Source organism: Aureobasidium pullulans (assembly GCF_000721785.1).
Source record: "Aureobasidium pullulans EXF-150 unplaced genomic scaffold scaffold_33, whole genome shotgun sequence".
Lineage (NCBI taxonomy): Eukaryota > Fungi > Ascomycota > Dothideomycetes > Dothideales > Saccotheciaceae > Aureobasidium > Aureobasidium pullulans.
This window is the reverse complement of record NW_021941053.1, coordinates 33624-48488: the sequence shown is the minus strand read 5'-3', so window position 1 is coordinate 48488 and position 14865 is coordinate 33624. Positions and strand designations below refer to the sequence as shown.

Below are 14865 nucleotides of genomic sequence, written 5' to 3'. Positions count from 1 at the left end.
TAACCTCCGTTGGGAGCGTGATAGTTAGCGCCTCTTTGCGGGCGACTAGAGCGATCTTGAAAACATTGTGCATTTCTACAGACCGAATAACCCTAGACATGGGCGTGGGAGATGGCTAGAAGTGACAGAGTGTAGTACACGGGGAGAGATTATCTGCAACATATGCCTTTCATGTCCTAAAACACTCTCTGTACATAGGCGACAAGAACCGATCAAGGCTTCCAATGAGGATCGTCTTCACCAGTCAGGTCGGGCCTGATCTGACCCCCCTCTAACCACGTTTTCATGCGCCCGTACAAGATGTTGCGCTCTGGACCATGCGCGTTGAGGTTCATCTTAGGTGGTTGACTGATCTTGTTCTCGGCCCATGCCAGATATTTGTAGCCGCTAGGATATTGCTTGACTTCATCTTCGGGGATACTGTAGATGCGCTCGGGGTTGACCGGTGTGAATTTGTCCTTGTCGAACAGCAGCGTATAAAATACTACTCCCCATCTCTGTCCCCTCTTTTCGAGGAAGAAGAAAAAGCGGCAGTCGGCGTCATTGTCCATCTCGATATCGTCAAAGGTGAATCGGCAGGTAATCGTGATTTTCATCTTGCAGACTGCACGAGTAAGATCGGGGCTCATGTCGACTTGGGAACCGATGATGCGATGCAATATGTACATGAACCTGGATCCTTTTTCGAAACCAGCTTTGGAGGCTTCGATGAACTCATCGATGTTGCCCTGTTTCCAGCTGGTCGCGATGTAGGCGTCGTCAAAGAACATGGAGCGATAGTTCTCCCATCTGAGTGCATGCATGAGTAAGTCGATACGTGTAACAAGAACGAGAGACTGGCTCACTCTGCAGCGTCGCGATAAACCCCCCACCCTTCACAAATTTCGCGAACCTTGAAACGTTCAAGAGCCTCCTTGTCTAGATCATGACCTTTGGCATTGTTCCGGATCGCATCTTTAGGGTATGTGTCGAGAGCTGGTTGTTCAGTGTGATAAGGATCATCGGGGTTCTTGCTCTTGTCTTCAGGCATGTTGAGTGATGTACGAATGGCGCAAGATTGTTGTCAGCTGAGCTTGGAGAAAGAGCAGTTATACCCTTTTATAATGCTAGCTTGAGGCGGACTTTCGGCAGTTGTTCTTGAATGGTCATTATGATGTACATATTGTGAGCTCTCAAAATGGAGTTTCTTATGCTCATCCACCAAATGTTCCGGCCTTCTTCCTATCGTATTTGGAAGCTTAAACTCTGTCTACGGTATACTTTCGCGACCTTCCAGCTTTATGGTCTTCGTGGAGCTCATGAACAATACTCTGTTGACAGCACTCGTTGCTGCGCCATGACGTCGACAATTCTGGTCACCCTGTCATTCTGCAGCTCCGCAGATTCGATCGCCTCTCTCACCTTCCAACAGCCTAGCCTTGAATAGAGTACAGTACATGAAATAGATTAAAAGGCTTGTATACATGGATGAAATACGTGAGAATCAGGTATGGCGACAGCCTGCCTTGTTTAGGTCGTCTTTTTGCTTCTTGTATGGAAGTCTTCTTTGAATACTTCCCAACACATTCTTCGTCGAGCAAAACGTGGACTCTGTGTCTTTTCCGTAACAACAAAGCGCTACTTGCGTTCTGCACAATAGTTCAAGCTCGAGCAAAGGAGACAGATATTGCAGCTGTGCGATTTCCGTTTTCCGAGCTGAGGCCTACAAGACAGGTTCGTCCGCTGAAGACTCTCGTTGATTCATTCTCGCGGAACAGTACTCTTTTTGAACACGTTGTGGCATGGCAGAATTATGTCTGGTATTGTGATGGTTCTGAGAGGTGTGTCAGCCTTTGACAAAGTCGACGACTGACTGGAAAGCCAATCGCAGTTCGTCCTAGATCCGCTACTCCGCCATATCAATCTAGTTACTCATAACGTGAGGAAATACAGCAATGCTCCGTACGCTCTCCTATCGCATTGGTATAACCCTCCTCAACATATTCTTCCCTCCTCTTGCGGTAGGGCTTCTCGACAACTTCAACACCGATTGCCTAGTCAACAGCATCCTCTTTGTCTGCGGTGTCCTGCCGTCTCATGTCCACGGATTCTATATCAGCTGTGTGTATTTCTCTCGCAGGCATAAAGTGCGAAGAGGTAGATACCCTGGTGGATCCAAGTCGTTCATCTATACGGACACAATCTTGAACGGAGGCGCAAGCAATGCGGAGGTGAGAAGGCTGGCCGAAGGAGATAGGGTGAAAAGAAGAACAAAGAGAGGACGGGCATAGATGTGCAAGGAAGATCAATCATACCGGAGGTTGAATAAGATAGGGATCAAGAGATATAAGAAGCAAAAGCAAATAGGTGATCTCGACACGTCACAGCAAGATGGCAACTGTTCATGATGGAGCAGTGCATGTTCACGGAGTAATGTTCTTAGGAGTGTGCTAATGCTACTGTTGGCAAGACTCGATATTCAAAGACCAGACTCAGTGTAGAAGACCTTCCTCCCAAGATAAAACCAAAAACGCCGGACCAATGCTGCGCTGGAAAGAGTCGAATGCGAGAATACGAAATTTGTGAGTGGGAAAAAGTGGCCGACTACTCCATCTCCTCGTCGGTGAGGTCCTGGTGGCGGGCAAGGACATTGCGCTTGAACTCGTCCATGTTGGTATCCCAGAGCTCGGCAGCCTGACCATTGAGGGGAGAGGCACTGAGAAGAGAATCAGTAACGGATATTTTCAGGACCGTGGTTTGACATTACTTGTTGGGCTCGCCGAGCAAGCTCTGCAGAGACAGAAGCACAGAGCCGACGTTCAAGACGGCGCTCCACTTGTCCTTGAGAATATCCAGGCAGATGCGACCCTTCATGTCGACATTGGGGTGGTAGATGGGAGTGGTGAAGCGGACCTCCGGAGGGACGTAAGGATAGCGGGCAGGGAAGTTGAAGCGCAACTTGAGAGTGAGCCCGGCGTAGGGAGTATCGGCGGGTCCCACGATGGTACCGTCCCAGACAGTGAGGTCGCCGTTATGCGGGAATGCACTGATACCAGGGGCGGGGGATGTCATCAGCGTCATGAGCTCGCCTTGCAGGCTGTGTTGCAATCAGTCAGTGGACTCGGGCTGAGCGAAAGGGCTCGAGGAAGGCGACGAACCGCTTGATGACATTGCCATTGTCCTTGGACTTGGAAGGACTTGCGGGTGCATTCGAAGCTGGGGCGACAGCAGCCATGGTGTGAATGTTGGTGTTGACGTGGGAATGCTCGAAGATTGCGTGATATGAGAGAGACAGCGAGAGCGAAGTGTCCGAGGCGCTGGAGTGAGAATGCGAGAAGAGCTTGGTGAATTGAAATCTAGGTGGAAGAGTGAGACGGAAGGAAGGATGTATTGTGGATGCGTGTCGAGAAAAGTCAAGAGGGCCGTATAAACAGACAGCCACCCGTGTTATCGCCTACAACAAGTACTTGATGCAATGCATAAAGGGATTGCTTCTTTTCTCGACATGTAAACACGCCGTTGCCGGGGTTCTTGTCGACAAGCCCGCCCCACACCCGCGTCAGCATCCGCGCCTGGCGAACGCGCCCATCGAAACTTCTCACGCGTCATCCAATTTATTCTCGCATTCAAGTTCTTCTGGAATTTGGGGTAAACTTGGCGTGGCGGACCCCTCTGGGCATGGTTTCTGAGCGATAATTAGCCATTATACACGTATCTGACGTCCCCTACCACCTTTTGAAGCTCTGAAAACTGCTGTATAGTCGTCGCCGAGGTGTAAGTTGTTGCTGCTCGAATTTTGATGGATTCTGACGGTTGTTGTGGCTAGTAATCGTCCCGACGCGCCTTATGGGCTATCTTAATGAAATCGACGACAAGTGGCTAGAAGAGGTGTTCAAAAGAGGAGGATCTGTAAAGGCAGCTTAGCATATGTTTCCTAAGGCGCCTCGGTTAACACTGTATGCTAAACATACTAACTAGCGCGCGTACGGCTCCGTCGCTCGTCCTGTTAGCGTACGGATAATACTAGGTACTAAGAAGCTCATTACTCTAGTAATAAGTAAGTAGTTAGTAGATAAGATCGCGTAGACAAACGATGTCTAGTAAGAGGAGCTAATCTTTAACCTCTTTATTATGTTTAATGTCGCCGTTAGTTAACCGACGATGTCGAGGTTTATAAATGGCGAGGGTCTGTCGAAGAAGGTCTCTATAAGGATAGCCGCGCAATAGGACTAAGTTATGCGCGCGATCTTTAAGATAGAGGTGCGGAAGGTGCCGGCAGAGGACTTAGTATATATCGACGAGTCGTATGTAAGTAAGAAGACTCTATATAGACGACAAAGTTAGTTAGCAATCGGTCTACTAGCCTTTATAACCTTAGTTCTTCGACATGCTACTTAACTTAGCATATTACTAGCCCTTATAATCGAAGGGTTCCTACCTACTTCTACTCTTATTATTAAAGGCTCGGTTACTAGAGCCATCTTCGAGCACTAGCTTAAGCATATATTGCTTCCTTAACTACCTCCCGGTAAGGTTCTAGTTATAGATAATTGTTCTACCTACTATAGTAAGAAGGTTTAAGAGCTCTGTCGAGCTACTAGAATTTGCCTCCTCTATCTTCTACCTTATTCGCTAGACTATAACCCTATCGAACTAACCTTCTATCTGCTTAAATAGTAGCTTCGAGGACATAGAAACCTTGTACTAAAGTAGGGATTAGAGAACTATAAGGAGAATTTTATTCGGTTCCTTCGCGAGGCGGTTAATATATGCATAGAAGGAGAAGACATCTATAGTCTATTTAGGAAAGCAAAGGTAAACTGCTAATTACTTAGCGTACATGTCCTCGAATAGTTTATCGTCTAACTCGTCGTCATTATCTGCCTCTACATCGTCTTCTATATTAATGACCTAAGGCTTCTCTTACCTTCTAATCTAGTCTACCTTCTTAGCCCTTATAAAGCAAGGTAGGTTCTTATATACCATGTTTCTAACGCCCTATGCCGTAACAAATTCCTTAAGCTATAACTCTAGTTGTTCCTTAATATCGCCGAGGGTAATATGCTCGCGGGATAGTACGATAAGGGCCTTTAATAATGCTAGTTTAGCAGTCCTATTAGCATCGATAAGATAGTCGAAAAATTCCTAAAGAGCCTCGATACCATTAATATCTAAGGGTAGAGGACTACTTTAGGGAGCCTCCTCTTAATGATCCTGTTGTTACTAATATTGCTGTTGTTGCTACTGCTAAGGCATGCCAAATGGAGCATTATAACCGCTAAATGGTGCAGGGAAACCGTATAATACATTTTAAATTAAAGGGGTCGGAAATGGCAATACTAGCAAGGGTGATACCGGTGTTTATTAAGCTATAGCCTTCTTCCTTTTAAACTTAGCATCGCGGTAGTTAGACCACCTTATGACGGTCTATATAATAGAGAGACTTAGTTGCTATACGGTGCAGTTGCTAGCATTAATCTCTAAACACCACTTGTCTATGCCTTTGCCCTCGATCTTATAGTAAGTTCTATCCTCTTTAAGATAGAGACATCTAAGGGCACGTCGAGCAGCAATATAGTAAGTTACCTTCTTATAGAGCTACGTAGAACGTATGTCTTTAATGTGCTAACTACTGTTCTTAAGATAGGCCTAAGTTGCCTTTTAAGACTTCTCTAACTTCTTATTTCCCGGCTAGGGTTCTCTAACTTGCAAATTCGGACCATTTTCGCTAGCAATAGGAGTAGGGTTACCCTCCGTACTAGATGCCTGCTAGGTAGGAGAAAGTTAACTTAGGATACTATCCCTTATCCGAGACTACTTCTCGATAACGACGACGGTATAGTCTCTCTTCTTGTTAGCATCATTAAACATAACTAGAGCCTCTATACTACTCTAGACATAGCTATTAATGTCTCTATCTAGTAGGAAGGGGTCGGTATAGGCCTTACCTCTGTCGTAGATTACATTAATATAGGCAATTCGACTAATAAGATACTTCTATAGACCGTTGTTAGTAGCGTAGTCGGAGGCATACGCTATAGCGAGTCGTTTGATTATAGAGACGGCATTAATACCTTAGTTGACCTCGTAAATAGTAGGGGGTTGCTCTTATAGAGCAACCCTATTAAAGAACGACGTCTACTTAAGCTTATAACGAACAACTAGAGGGGGTAGCGGCGACTTCCTTTAGCGCTAAGACTAGCTCTAAGACTAGCGTCTATTGTTCTCCTCCTCTTAATCATTAACATTAACATTACTAACATTAGCCTTATTAACCATAGCTCGCTAAGTACGCTTTACTATAGGTGTAGGAGGAGGAGGCAACAGTCGCTTACGCGTAGCTAGTTTTAATGCCGTCGGTGTTCTCTTTAATGCCGTCGCCTTTACTAACTTTGTTGTTTTAGCCTTCGAAGCAGTTATAGTTACGTTATTCGACTTCCTCTATAATAGTGCCCTCTTTGCCGGCGCCTTCCTTATAGGTGCCTTCCTTACTGCTACCTTCTCTTACGTACGAGTAGTACTCTCTATAGTAGCCTTTATCGACGGTCTACGAGCACGCTTTTAACTAGCATTAACGATATTACCTTAGTTAACATCGAAGTGAACACCTCGAGCACCGCGTTTAACCTCTTTAGCATTTACGATACTAGCTATCCGCGTAGCAATAGTAGCAGTCTCCTGCTCCTCTATCTGTCTCCGAGCTCGCCTACGAGCAGAAGTAACCGCCATTTAAGTATCTAGGCCTATCTAGCTATCTTCCTTAGGTATATCGTGGTTAGGAGGGAGCATCGGACTGCTCTACTAAAGCGCGCCAAGGAGCGCGTCGACATCGTCTTCGGGCGATTTAGGCGTTAGTATACGGTCGTAGAGGCTCAAGAAGTTGTCATTAGCTAAGGGGGCCTCTAGCGACGACATAGTGTGTAAATGAGACGACTACGAGGTGTATAGATGGCTAATATCGAGTATATACAGCTAACTAGTGCTCAGAAACCATGCCCAGAGGACCCGCCACGCCAAGTTTACCCCAAATTCCAGAAGAACTTGAATGCGAGAATAACCTTCCATGTTCAATGTGTACCTTATGCACAGCCTTGTAATGTTCATAGCTACCGAGTATATGAAGAGCTTCAGAGCAACGCTCGCAGCTATTTCTCCCTTCTTCCTTCAGTAATCGTGCTGCTCGTAATTAATTATGCTTTTCCCTGTAAGTGCAGTCAATCCACCTTGATAACCACCCCAGCAAATCCCCTCATTCGTTGAGATGCACTTGTTGTGTTTAGAGAACCTGTTGGCTGGTAAGCATACATGCAACTTCACCAAGCTATCAAACACTTACGTCTGCAATATTCTGGCGCACAATGATACTCTTCTGTCTCTCATTGCGACTCACGCGGTAGTAGTAGTCAGTGTAGTCGGCACAGTTCATGTATCTCAAGAACTCCTCGTCGTGCGTGATGACAATCAGCTGGAAGTTTGACTGCTGTCTTCTGATGCGAATAATCTCGGACAACGATTCTGCCAGCGAGCGGATGTTGTCACGATCAAGGTTGGTCGTGGGTTCATCCAGAGCAATGAGACCACAATTTACGCCGAAACATTCTGCCAAAGCCAGGCGGATGATGATAGACGCAAGCACCTTCTGACCTGCCGAGCAACGACCACGCATGTCCATCTCCGCGTCTTGCTTGCACATGACGACACGGTAGTTGTAGCTCTTGTTGCCCTTTTGGTTGTCATTGTCGGAGCGAATGAGAATCGAGTCCACGTCCGTGCCGCGATAAGTCTTCTTCCAAAGCTCTTCGATGATGCGGTTAATCTCCTCCATTTTCAGGGCATGATACCTCATGATGGCCTTGTCGAGTGCACCACCGTAACGGCCCAGGTCTTCGACGGCAGCCTTTGTCGTCTCGACCTTGACGTGAGCTTCCTTGTACTTGTAAGCGGCGTCCTTGTAATCTTGCTCCCAGTCTTGGAGAAGTTGTTGGAGCTGGTCGTCTTTGCTCTTTAGCTGGCCAGTAATCGAGGCTTGCTCGGCAGTGAGTTTGTTGCGTGTCATCTCCCAGCGATTTCCTTCGCGTTCGTGAGCAGCCTTCTCCTCCTCAGCGTTGTGGGCCTCGAGCTCTTTGATTTCGGCAGCGATCGCGTCGACAGCAGCCCGATCACGGCGGTATTCTTGGTTGTCTGCGATTTGGCGCTTCGTCTCTTCAACGTTCTGGAGATTGGTCTCGAACTCCTTGACCTGCTTAGTGATGGTTTGCATTTCCTTCTCCAGGCGTTCGATCTCTCGCTTCATGTCCTCGATGGCGCTCTTGGCTTGCGACAGCTGAGCCGGGCCATTTCTCTGGATATAACCGCTGATTTCTCGCTCGACCATCTGCAGCTTGTTCACACTGTCATTCAAGGCGGCTGTCTCATCACGAAGCTGTCTGTCTTTCTCTGCACCGCGGCGAGAGATGTCGTCGTATTTAGATTGAGCTTGTGATGTTTCAGGAATAAGTTCAGAAAGCTCCTGCTCGAAGGTGCGTTGGGAGGCCATAAGTTCGTTGTTCTGTGCCTTCAACTCGTTGATCTGCTTCTCAAGAGACGCCTTCTCCTTCAAATGGTAGACGGCGGTGCTGAGCTTGGATTTGACGTCACGAAGTTCGAGCTCAAGTGCGTTAATGGTTCCACGAGCCCCATCGCGCTCTCCAATAATCTTGGTCAATGCGATCTTGGATCCACGAGATTGTTCGTTGATTGTTTTAAGATCATCTTGGATTGTCTCAATGCCTCGCGAAAGACCCTGGCTCTTTTGTTTGGCAGCCAACTCTTCAATCTGCTTCTCAAAGTTGACGACTTCTTGGGCATACTTGACGATATTCTGAACAGTCTTTGTGAGACTTTCAACTTCTTGCTTTGCTGATTTGCGCTCGCTGACAATACGGTCCTCTTCTTCAACTTCGCTGGTCAGAGACAGCACGCGAGCCTTCAAGCGTTCCTCCTCCTGCTCGAGCTTTGGGATATCCTTACTTTTGAGGCGATCCCAGTTGTCGTAAGTAGAACTGATTGCTCTGACCTCTTGTAGATAGTTCTCAGTCTCTTGGAGCTCTTCGACTGCGCGACCAGCTTCAGCTTTACCAATTTCCATGCCGAGGAAGTTGATCAGCTTCTCAAGGCCCTGGCGGTCTTTCTCGTAACCACGGCGGCACATGAGACAGCATTTGTTCTCTCTAGCGGCTCTCACTGCGCTTTCGTAGTACTTCTTGAGATGTCCGGCGTATTCGCTTGAACTCTTGCGGTCATCACGCTCAGTCTCTGTCTCCTCCAAGACCTTTTGATACTCTGAGGGATCGGTTTCGATGACGTTGCGAATCGTCTTTTGGCTGGCGTCAAGCTCTCGACGTCTCGCAATGAGATCAGATCTCGTTTGCTTGAGGCGATACTCGAGTTGCTCAAGTTCACGAGCCTGGCCATCTCGCTGACGCTCGGCTTCAGCCACGGATTTGCTGCTGCTGGTGAGAGCGCCTTGGAAGTCGCTGTCAAGCGATGTGGGTTGCCAATCGCCACCAACGATGGTGTCAATTTTAGCTCCATGGGTTTTTGTCATGGTGTCGAGGCTGCGCTGGCGGTCTTTGACCTCCTTTCGTAAGAAGTCGAGGCGTGCCGAGTCTCCAGCCTGCTTGGTGGCCTGGACAAGTTCCATGTCTAGTTTCTCCTTTTGGTCGTCCAGTCGGCGTAGAGTGGCGTCGACCTCATCAACCTGCTTGTCCCAGTTCTTGATCTCGTAGTCAGACTTGGCAGTCTGCAGCTTGCTTTCGGTGTCATCGACGGAAGACTCAAGCATAGTCTTGGCTCCCTCGTCGACTTCGATGTTATTGAGATCAGTCTGGAAACCACCAACACGGCGCTCATTCGCGGCATGGGTGGCTTTGGCACTTTCTTTCTTCTGGTTCAGAGTAGATCTCTGCTCGCTGATGCGGTTGAGGACACCCTGAGCGCGTTGCAATTCCTCGTGAGTCTCGCGTCTGGCACGTTCGAACGTGGCGTTTTGCTCCTTGGCCATTCGACTGATTCGCTCAATGAACTCTCGAGCCTTGTCCTCGTCAACCTCGAGATCATATCCACGAATGTTGTGTCTGCGCGCAGTCTGCTTGACCAGCTGCTCTCTGTTTCCAAGCTGACGCTCGTAGTTCTGTTGATCTGATTCAAATGAACCGACCTGGCGCTCTTTCATGCTAAGTTTCTCGCGATTACCGGTAAGTTCTCGGTTGAGTTGTGAGTATCGGCGTTTCTCGTCGTTAGCCTGATCATGAAGCTGTTGAACACGCTCTTCATACTGCTGTAGCAGAGCTTGGAGTTCTTCATCCGAGTCCGCCATTTCCCGGAGGTTGCGTCGGAGCTTCTGAACACTTTCCTGTTTGGCACGTTGCTCGATCCGTTTGCCTGAAAGTTGACCAACGATACCGCTGAGAAACTTGATTTTCTCCCAGGCAGTGTTGTAATTCTGCTTGGCCTCGGTAATCTTAGCAGTCATGTCCTCACCCTTGTGGCGCAGAGTTTCGATCTCCTCGTAAAGCTCATGAGACCGTTTTTCGGCCTTTTCGCCCTTGTCTTTGTCTTCCTTCGCATGCTGCTCGATGATCTTGTACTTTCCGAGCTCTTCTGTCTGCTTCTTCTTCATGATTTTGATGTTGTCGATGGCCTTCGTGTACTTCATCGCCTCAAAAATTGCATCAAAGCGGTCTTTGAGCTTACTAGGCTCGCTGAGTGGCCACAAGCTTTCGTCCTGGTGGCAGAAGATGACGGAATCCAGGACGGCTTTAGAAACACCAAGATATTGAGGCATGAGCTGATCCAGCTCGGCGACACGTGAAGAGATGGACGTGCGCTCTCCCTCTTTGATCATGAGAAGTTGGCCTTCGAGTGACTTTACAGAGCGTGTTGTTTTCTTGACTGTAAGTTGTAGGCTGCGAGTTGACACCATCTTTGCTCCAGTGGTGGCTAGAAATGACATCTTGACTTGGGCGAGAACCTCTTTCTCGCCGCAAAGCTATGTACGTTGGTCAGAGTGGTTCGATAGTATCTAGTTGACACAAAACATACCTTTGGATCATGGATGAAGGCACCACCCTTGCTGTTGGGCGGCTGGTCTCCTGTTGTGGCATATTTGAGACATTCAATGATAGTCTTTGGATGTTGTCAGTAAATTCAACACGGGCTATGCATCAACAAATTCTTACAGTCTTTCCAGAGCCGTTGTGTCCTACAATCAAGGTGAGAGGTGCGTAGAATTGAATGGTTTCGCTGCGCCCATTGTCGAAGGATCGGACTCTATACCATAGTCAGTGACTGTCTGGTTGCAAGCGGATGTCATTGGCTATGCATACCCCAAAATGGAGAGTTTGTCAATCTTAGCTGAAGGAGCAATGTCAATGAGTGGGTCCGATCTGGAAGGACACGGCGATTTACATACACCTGTTGGAGGAATTAGCTTCGGGATTGTTGACCAATGCGGATCGTAATTGAACTTACATAGTGGATCAAGCGCGGAGTCTTCTCCGGCTGGAAGAAACGGGTGGTCAGGAAACCAGAAGAGAGCAAAAGGCGAATACTTATGTCGGGTTGAGGGTGTTGTATCGAAGTCGGCACCAACTCCAATGTTCCAGTAGGCAGAGACGGAATCGTCTAGATAAACGCGATTTCACGTGCGCGTTTGCTCGAACATGAAAGCCCGTTTGGGAAGTAGGAGGGCAAAGGCGAAGTGACAGCGGACAAGCGCGGCTGCCTCCGTCAACTTTTCTGGCCCTCGCAGCTCGCAGCCCTAAGCAGACCAACTCGACGACGCGCACAATTAATTACTCCCAAAGTGCATGTATATTGTGACTTGTGGACAAAGACATGAGGCGATCATATCGAGCATCTGCTATATAGATTTTACGGTATTCCATGTGCCCTCAGAAGATGTAAGAAGGGGTCTCTCTCGTGAGCTACTCCGTAAACATGATCCGAAATCGAAGTTCATGATCAGCGATGTGCTCCCAGGCCAACGTTTTGGCCAGCACGGTCGCGCTGCGCGACACTCGGTCAGAGGGGTGCGGATCGAGCAACTCTTCCTGCATCGTAATTTTGTCTGGTGGGACTCCCCGGACAAGGCTGCGTTTCTGTACTGAGATTCTTGACCGGGCCTAGGCAGGCGGAGAGCCACAGGCAACTGATGTCCTACCTGTCGTCGGTCGATGGCTCGCTACCCCAAAATGTAAGTCCAAGTGCCACTGCCAACGACGCATGAGCCAAATACACTTCATGGCATCACGGACTAATCGTTGGCTCTGTGCATCAGATGGCCGGGGGCGTGTCCGCGTCCGATATGTTGGACCCAAGCGCCAATCTGATGTCTGACTTGCAGGACCAGATTAATATGCTGCCCATGGACCTCGATCTCAACGACCCGAACCTCGATGTCTCCCTGAGCAACGTGCCCTTTGCCGACCCCTCGGCCTTTGGCAACAACCCAAACTCCATGTCACTCGCTCCCCCGAACCATCAACAACATGATGATGGCCAGCCCCATGCTAATAACATGTCGGCTATCGGCGCTGGCCCGCTGCCCACTGGCTTCGGCATGGGTCCTCCCTCCAATGGCGGCAACACCCTGACCGAGTTCACCAAGCGCAGAAACTGGTCTCAGCGTGTCATCGAAGAGCTCAGGGACTTTCTACACATCCTCACACCCGACGGTCGCATACTCTATGTCTCGCCTTCTGCCAAAACCCTCACGGGCTACGAGCCGCGCTATCTCGTCGGCAAGTTCATCGGCGAGTTTGTGCACCCTGAAGACAGCGGCATTTTCATGCGCGAATTCAACGAATCCATAGCATCGGGCAACCCACTTCGCTTCTTCTATCGCTTCAAGAGAGAGGACGGCACATACATCATCTTCGAATGCGACGGTCATCCACACATCTCGTCCGACCAAGGCGCATATGGCCACATGAGTGGTTCGGGTCAAGGCGCTATGAGCGCTTCTGGTCTCTGTCGTGGCTTCTTCATGATGGCGCGACCCTACCCAACCAAGAATGCCGCCCTACTCGACTCCTTCCTGGAACACAAGATTGAGAACGAGCGTTTGAAGAAGAGGATAGAAGAGTTGAAAAGAGAGGAGGCTGAGGAGAACCAGGTTCAGGAAAGACAATGGCAGGATCAATCCAGGCGTGACCCATCCGAGGCCGGTCGTGTTGATGGCTCGAGCGAACACGGCAAGACGCCAAATTACCAGGGAATGCCGCCACCTGCAAAACCCCCAATTTCAAACACTGCTCTTACTCGACAAAACCTGGACAGCGCATTATCGGCCCAACAACCTGACAGCATAGCAGACAAGATGTCTCGATACGAAGGATCAAATCATCTCGAGACCATCGAAATGCTCACTGGACTACGCTACCGCGATGGTGAGCGAAGCCACGGTATTTCCACAGGTGACACATCGCCTGCGCTTATAAGAGGCGACGCTGGCATCGCAATCTTGCTCGACAGAGATCGCGACGGCAACAAGGAGAAGAAGAAGAAGCTCAAGGTCGCCGAGGAGTACGTCTGTGCAGATTGTGGAACTCTCGATAGCCCAGAGTGGCGCAAAGGTCCCAAGGGCCCGAAAACATTGTGCAACGCATGTGGCCTACGATGGGCCAAGAAGGAGAAGAAGAAGGCAGTTGGTGACAGCGGCGCGAACTCGAACGCTGGTATGACACCTGGAGGTGTGCCATCATTGTTGCACAAAGACAGCAGTGGAAGCAACTAAGCAAACTTATTGATCATGATCTGTCTCATTGGAAACAGATCTTCTTCATGACATGGGAAATGGGCGTTAGGCATGCATTTCAGTTCGAACTCAGAGCTTACGACCAGCCTTTATTATTCTTCAGTGTAAAGATTTCTTAGCTAGATACCAGAGGGCATTACGGAGTTTTGTAATATATCATGGCATGTTCTTGGTATGCATTCTGTGTCTGACCCGACCATCTCAAAATCCTCCAGCGGACGTCCCTCTCTTGATGTCGAAACATCAAAAAGGGTCATGTCCCTTATCGTGGCCGAAAAGTATACGACCAGAGCGAGAAGTTTCAAAGGCAGCATGACAGCCTCACATGATTTGTGTAGTAACAGTCATGCAGGTCAAGCATCACGCGGTTTCATCCGAAGACCACTTCGATCACTAACGCTTATGACCGTCTCTACTAAGCACTGTATTCGCCCAAAACCAAGACGCAGTCAGCCAATGAATCCGGATTCCAGCATACGATGCCCCGAACATTGATTGACCATTTGTTATTTGTGCTTGTTGTTACCTGTTGAGGGATCAAAGTAGACCAGCTCCACACTTTTCCGCGATCACTTTGTTCACTTGTAGCGACGACCGGTGCGCGTGCACGGAGTTGGGATATTGGAGGGGGGTAGATTGCAAGATGAGAAACAACTCGCAAGCAGGAGATTTGATGTGTTTTAAATTTTTTGTGATTCAATGCTTGCTAGTATGTACAGAAGAAATGTTCAGTGCATCAATGATTTTACGGGAAGGGAGTCCCGATGAGACACGCGACTGGCTTCAAAGCCACACAAGAGCTTGCAATAATCACCCAGTTTACTCGAGTACTTATTTTAGAGACAGAGTTGTTGTGCGAGGATTGTTCTAGAGCACTGTCCAGCTTGGCTGTCTAGGTATCCGGGCAGCGTCCAGAACCAATAACCAAATGATGCTCATCATATTCTTTAAACACCAGCCATGTGCTCTACACCGCTGACAATCGCAACGGGGTCAGCGGTCATCCGTGGTTGTCGTTGAGACTTTATCTATACGTTTGAATTTCAGGTCCAGCAGATGCGCCACCAGACGCGTCCCGAGCAGCCGTA

General features: G+C 48.6%; 4 protein-coding genes across 4 annotated transcripts; 2 read left to right on the top strand and 2 right to left on the bottom strand.

Annotated features, from left to right (window-relative positions):
• Window positions 1–266: 266 nt before the first annotated feature.
• Window positions 267–916, bottom strand: M438DRAFT_259325 (uncharacterized protein; the record flags this gene model as incomplete). The annotated part of the gene is made up of 2 exons (XM_029899755.1): window positions 267–789; window positions 846–916. Coding segments are annotated over 2 exons (594 nt in total), but the record flags the coding sequence as incomplete, so codon positions are not given.
• Window positions 917–1660: 744 nt separating this feature from the next.
• M438DRAFT_146969 (uncharacterized protein) lies at window positions 1661–2371 on the top strand. Its single transcript, XM_029898944.1, has 2 exons — window positions 1661–1713; window positions 1933–2371. The coding sequence occupies exon 2, from the start codon at window positions 1935–1937 to the stop codon at window positions 2268–2270; it is 336 nt and encodes a 111-aa protein (XP_029755559.1). The 5' UTR covers window positions 1661–1713; window positions 1933–1934; the 3' UTR covers window positions 2271–2371.
• A 192-nt stretch (window positions 2372–2563) lies between these two features.
• M438DRAFT_349693 (putative ubiquitin conjugating enzyme) lies at window positions 2564–3550 on the bottom strand. Its single transcript, XM_029906453.1, has 3 exons — window positions 3138–3550; window positions 2747–3076; window positions 2564–2695 (listed from the first exon to the last, which is right to left on the bottom strand). Exons 1-3 carry the CDS (start codon window positions 3212–3214, stop codon window positions 2584–2586), a joined length of 519 nt encoding a protein of 172 aa, XP_029755558.1. The 5' UTR covers window positions 3215–3550; the 3' UTR covers window positions 2564–2583.
• Window positions 3551–12075: 8525 nt separating this feature from the next.
• Window positions 12076–13972, top strand: M438DRAFT_328133 (uncharacterized protein). The gene is made up of 2 exons (XM_029903196.1): window positions 12076–12214; window positions 12299–13972. Exons 1-2 carry the CDS (start codon window positions 12173–12175, stop codon window positions 13754–13756), a joined length of 1500 nt encoding a protein of 499 aa, XP_029755557.1. The 5' UTR covers window positions 12076–12172; the 3' UTR covers window positions 13757–13972.
• Window positions 13973–14865: the final 893 nt, after the last annotated feature.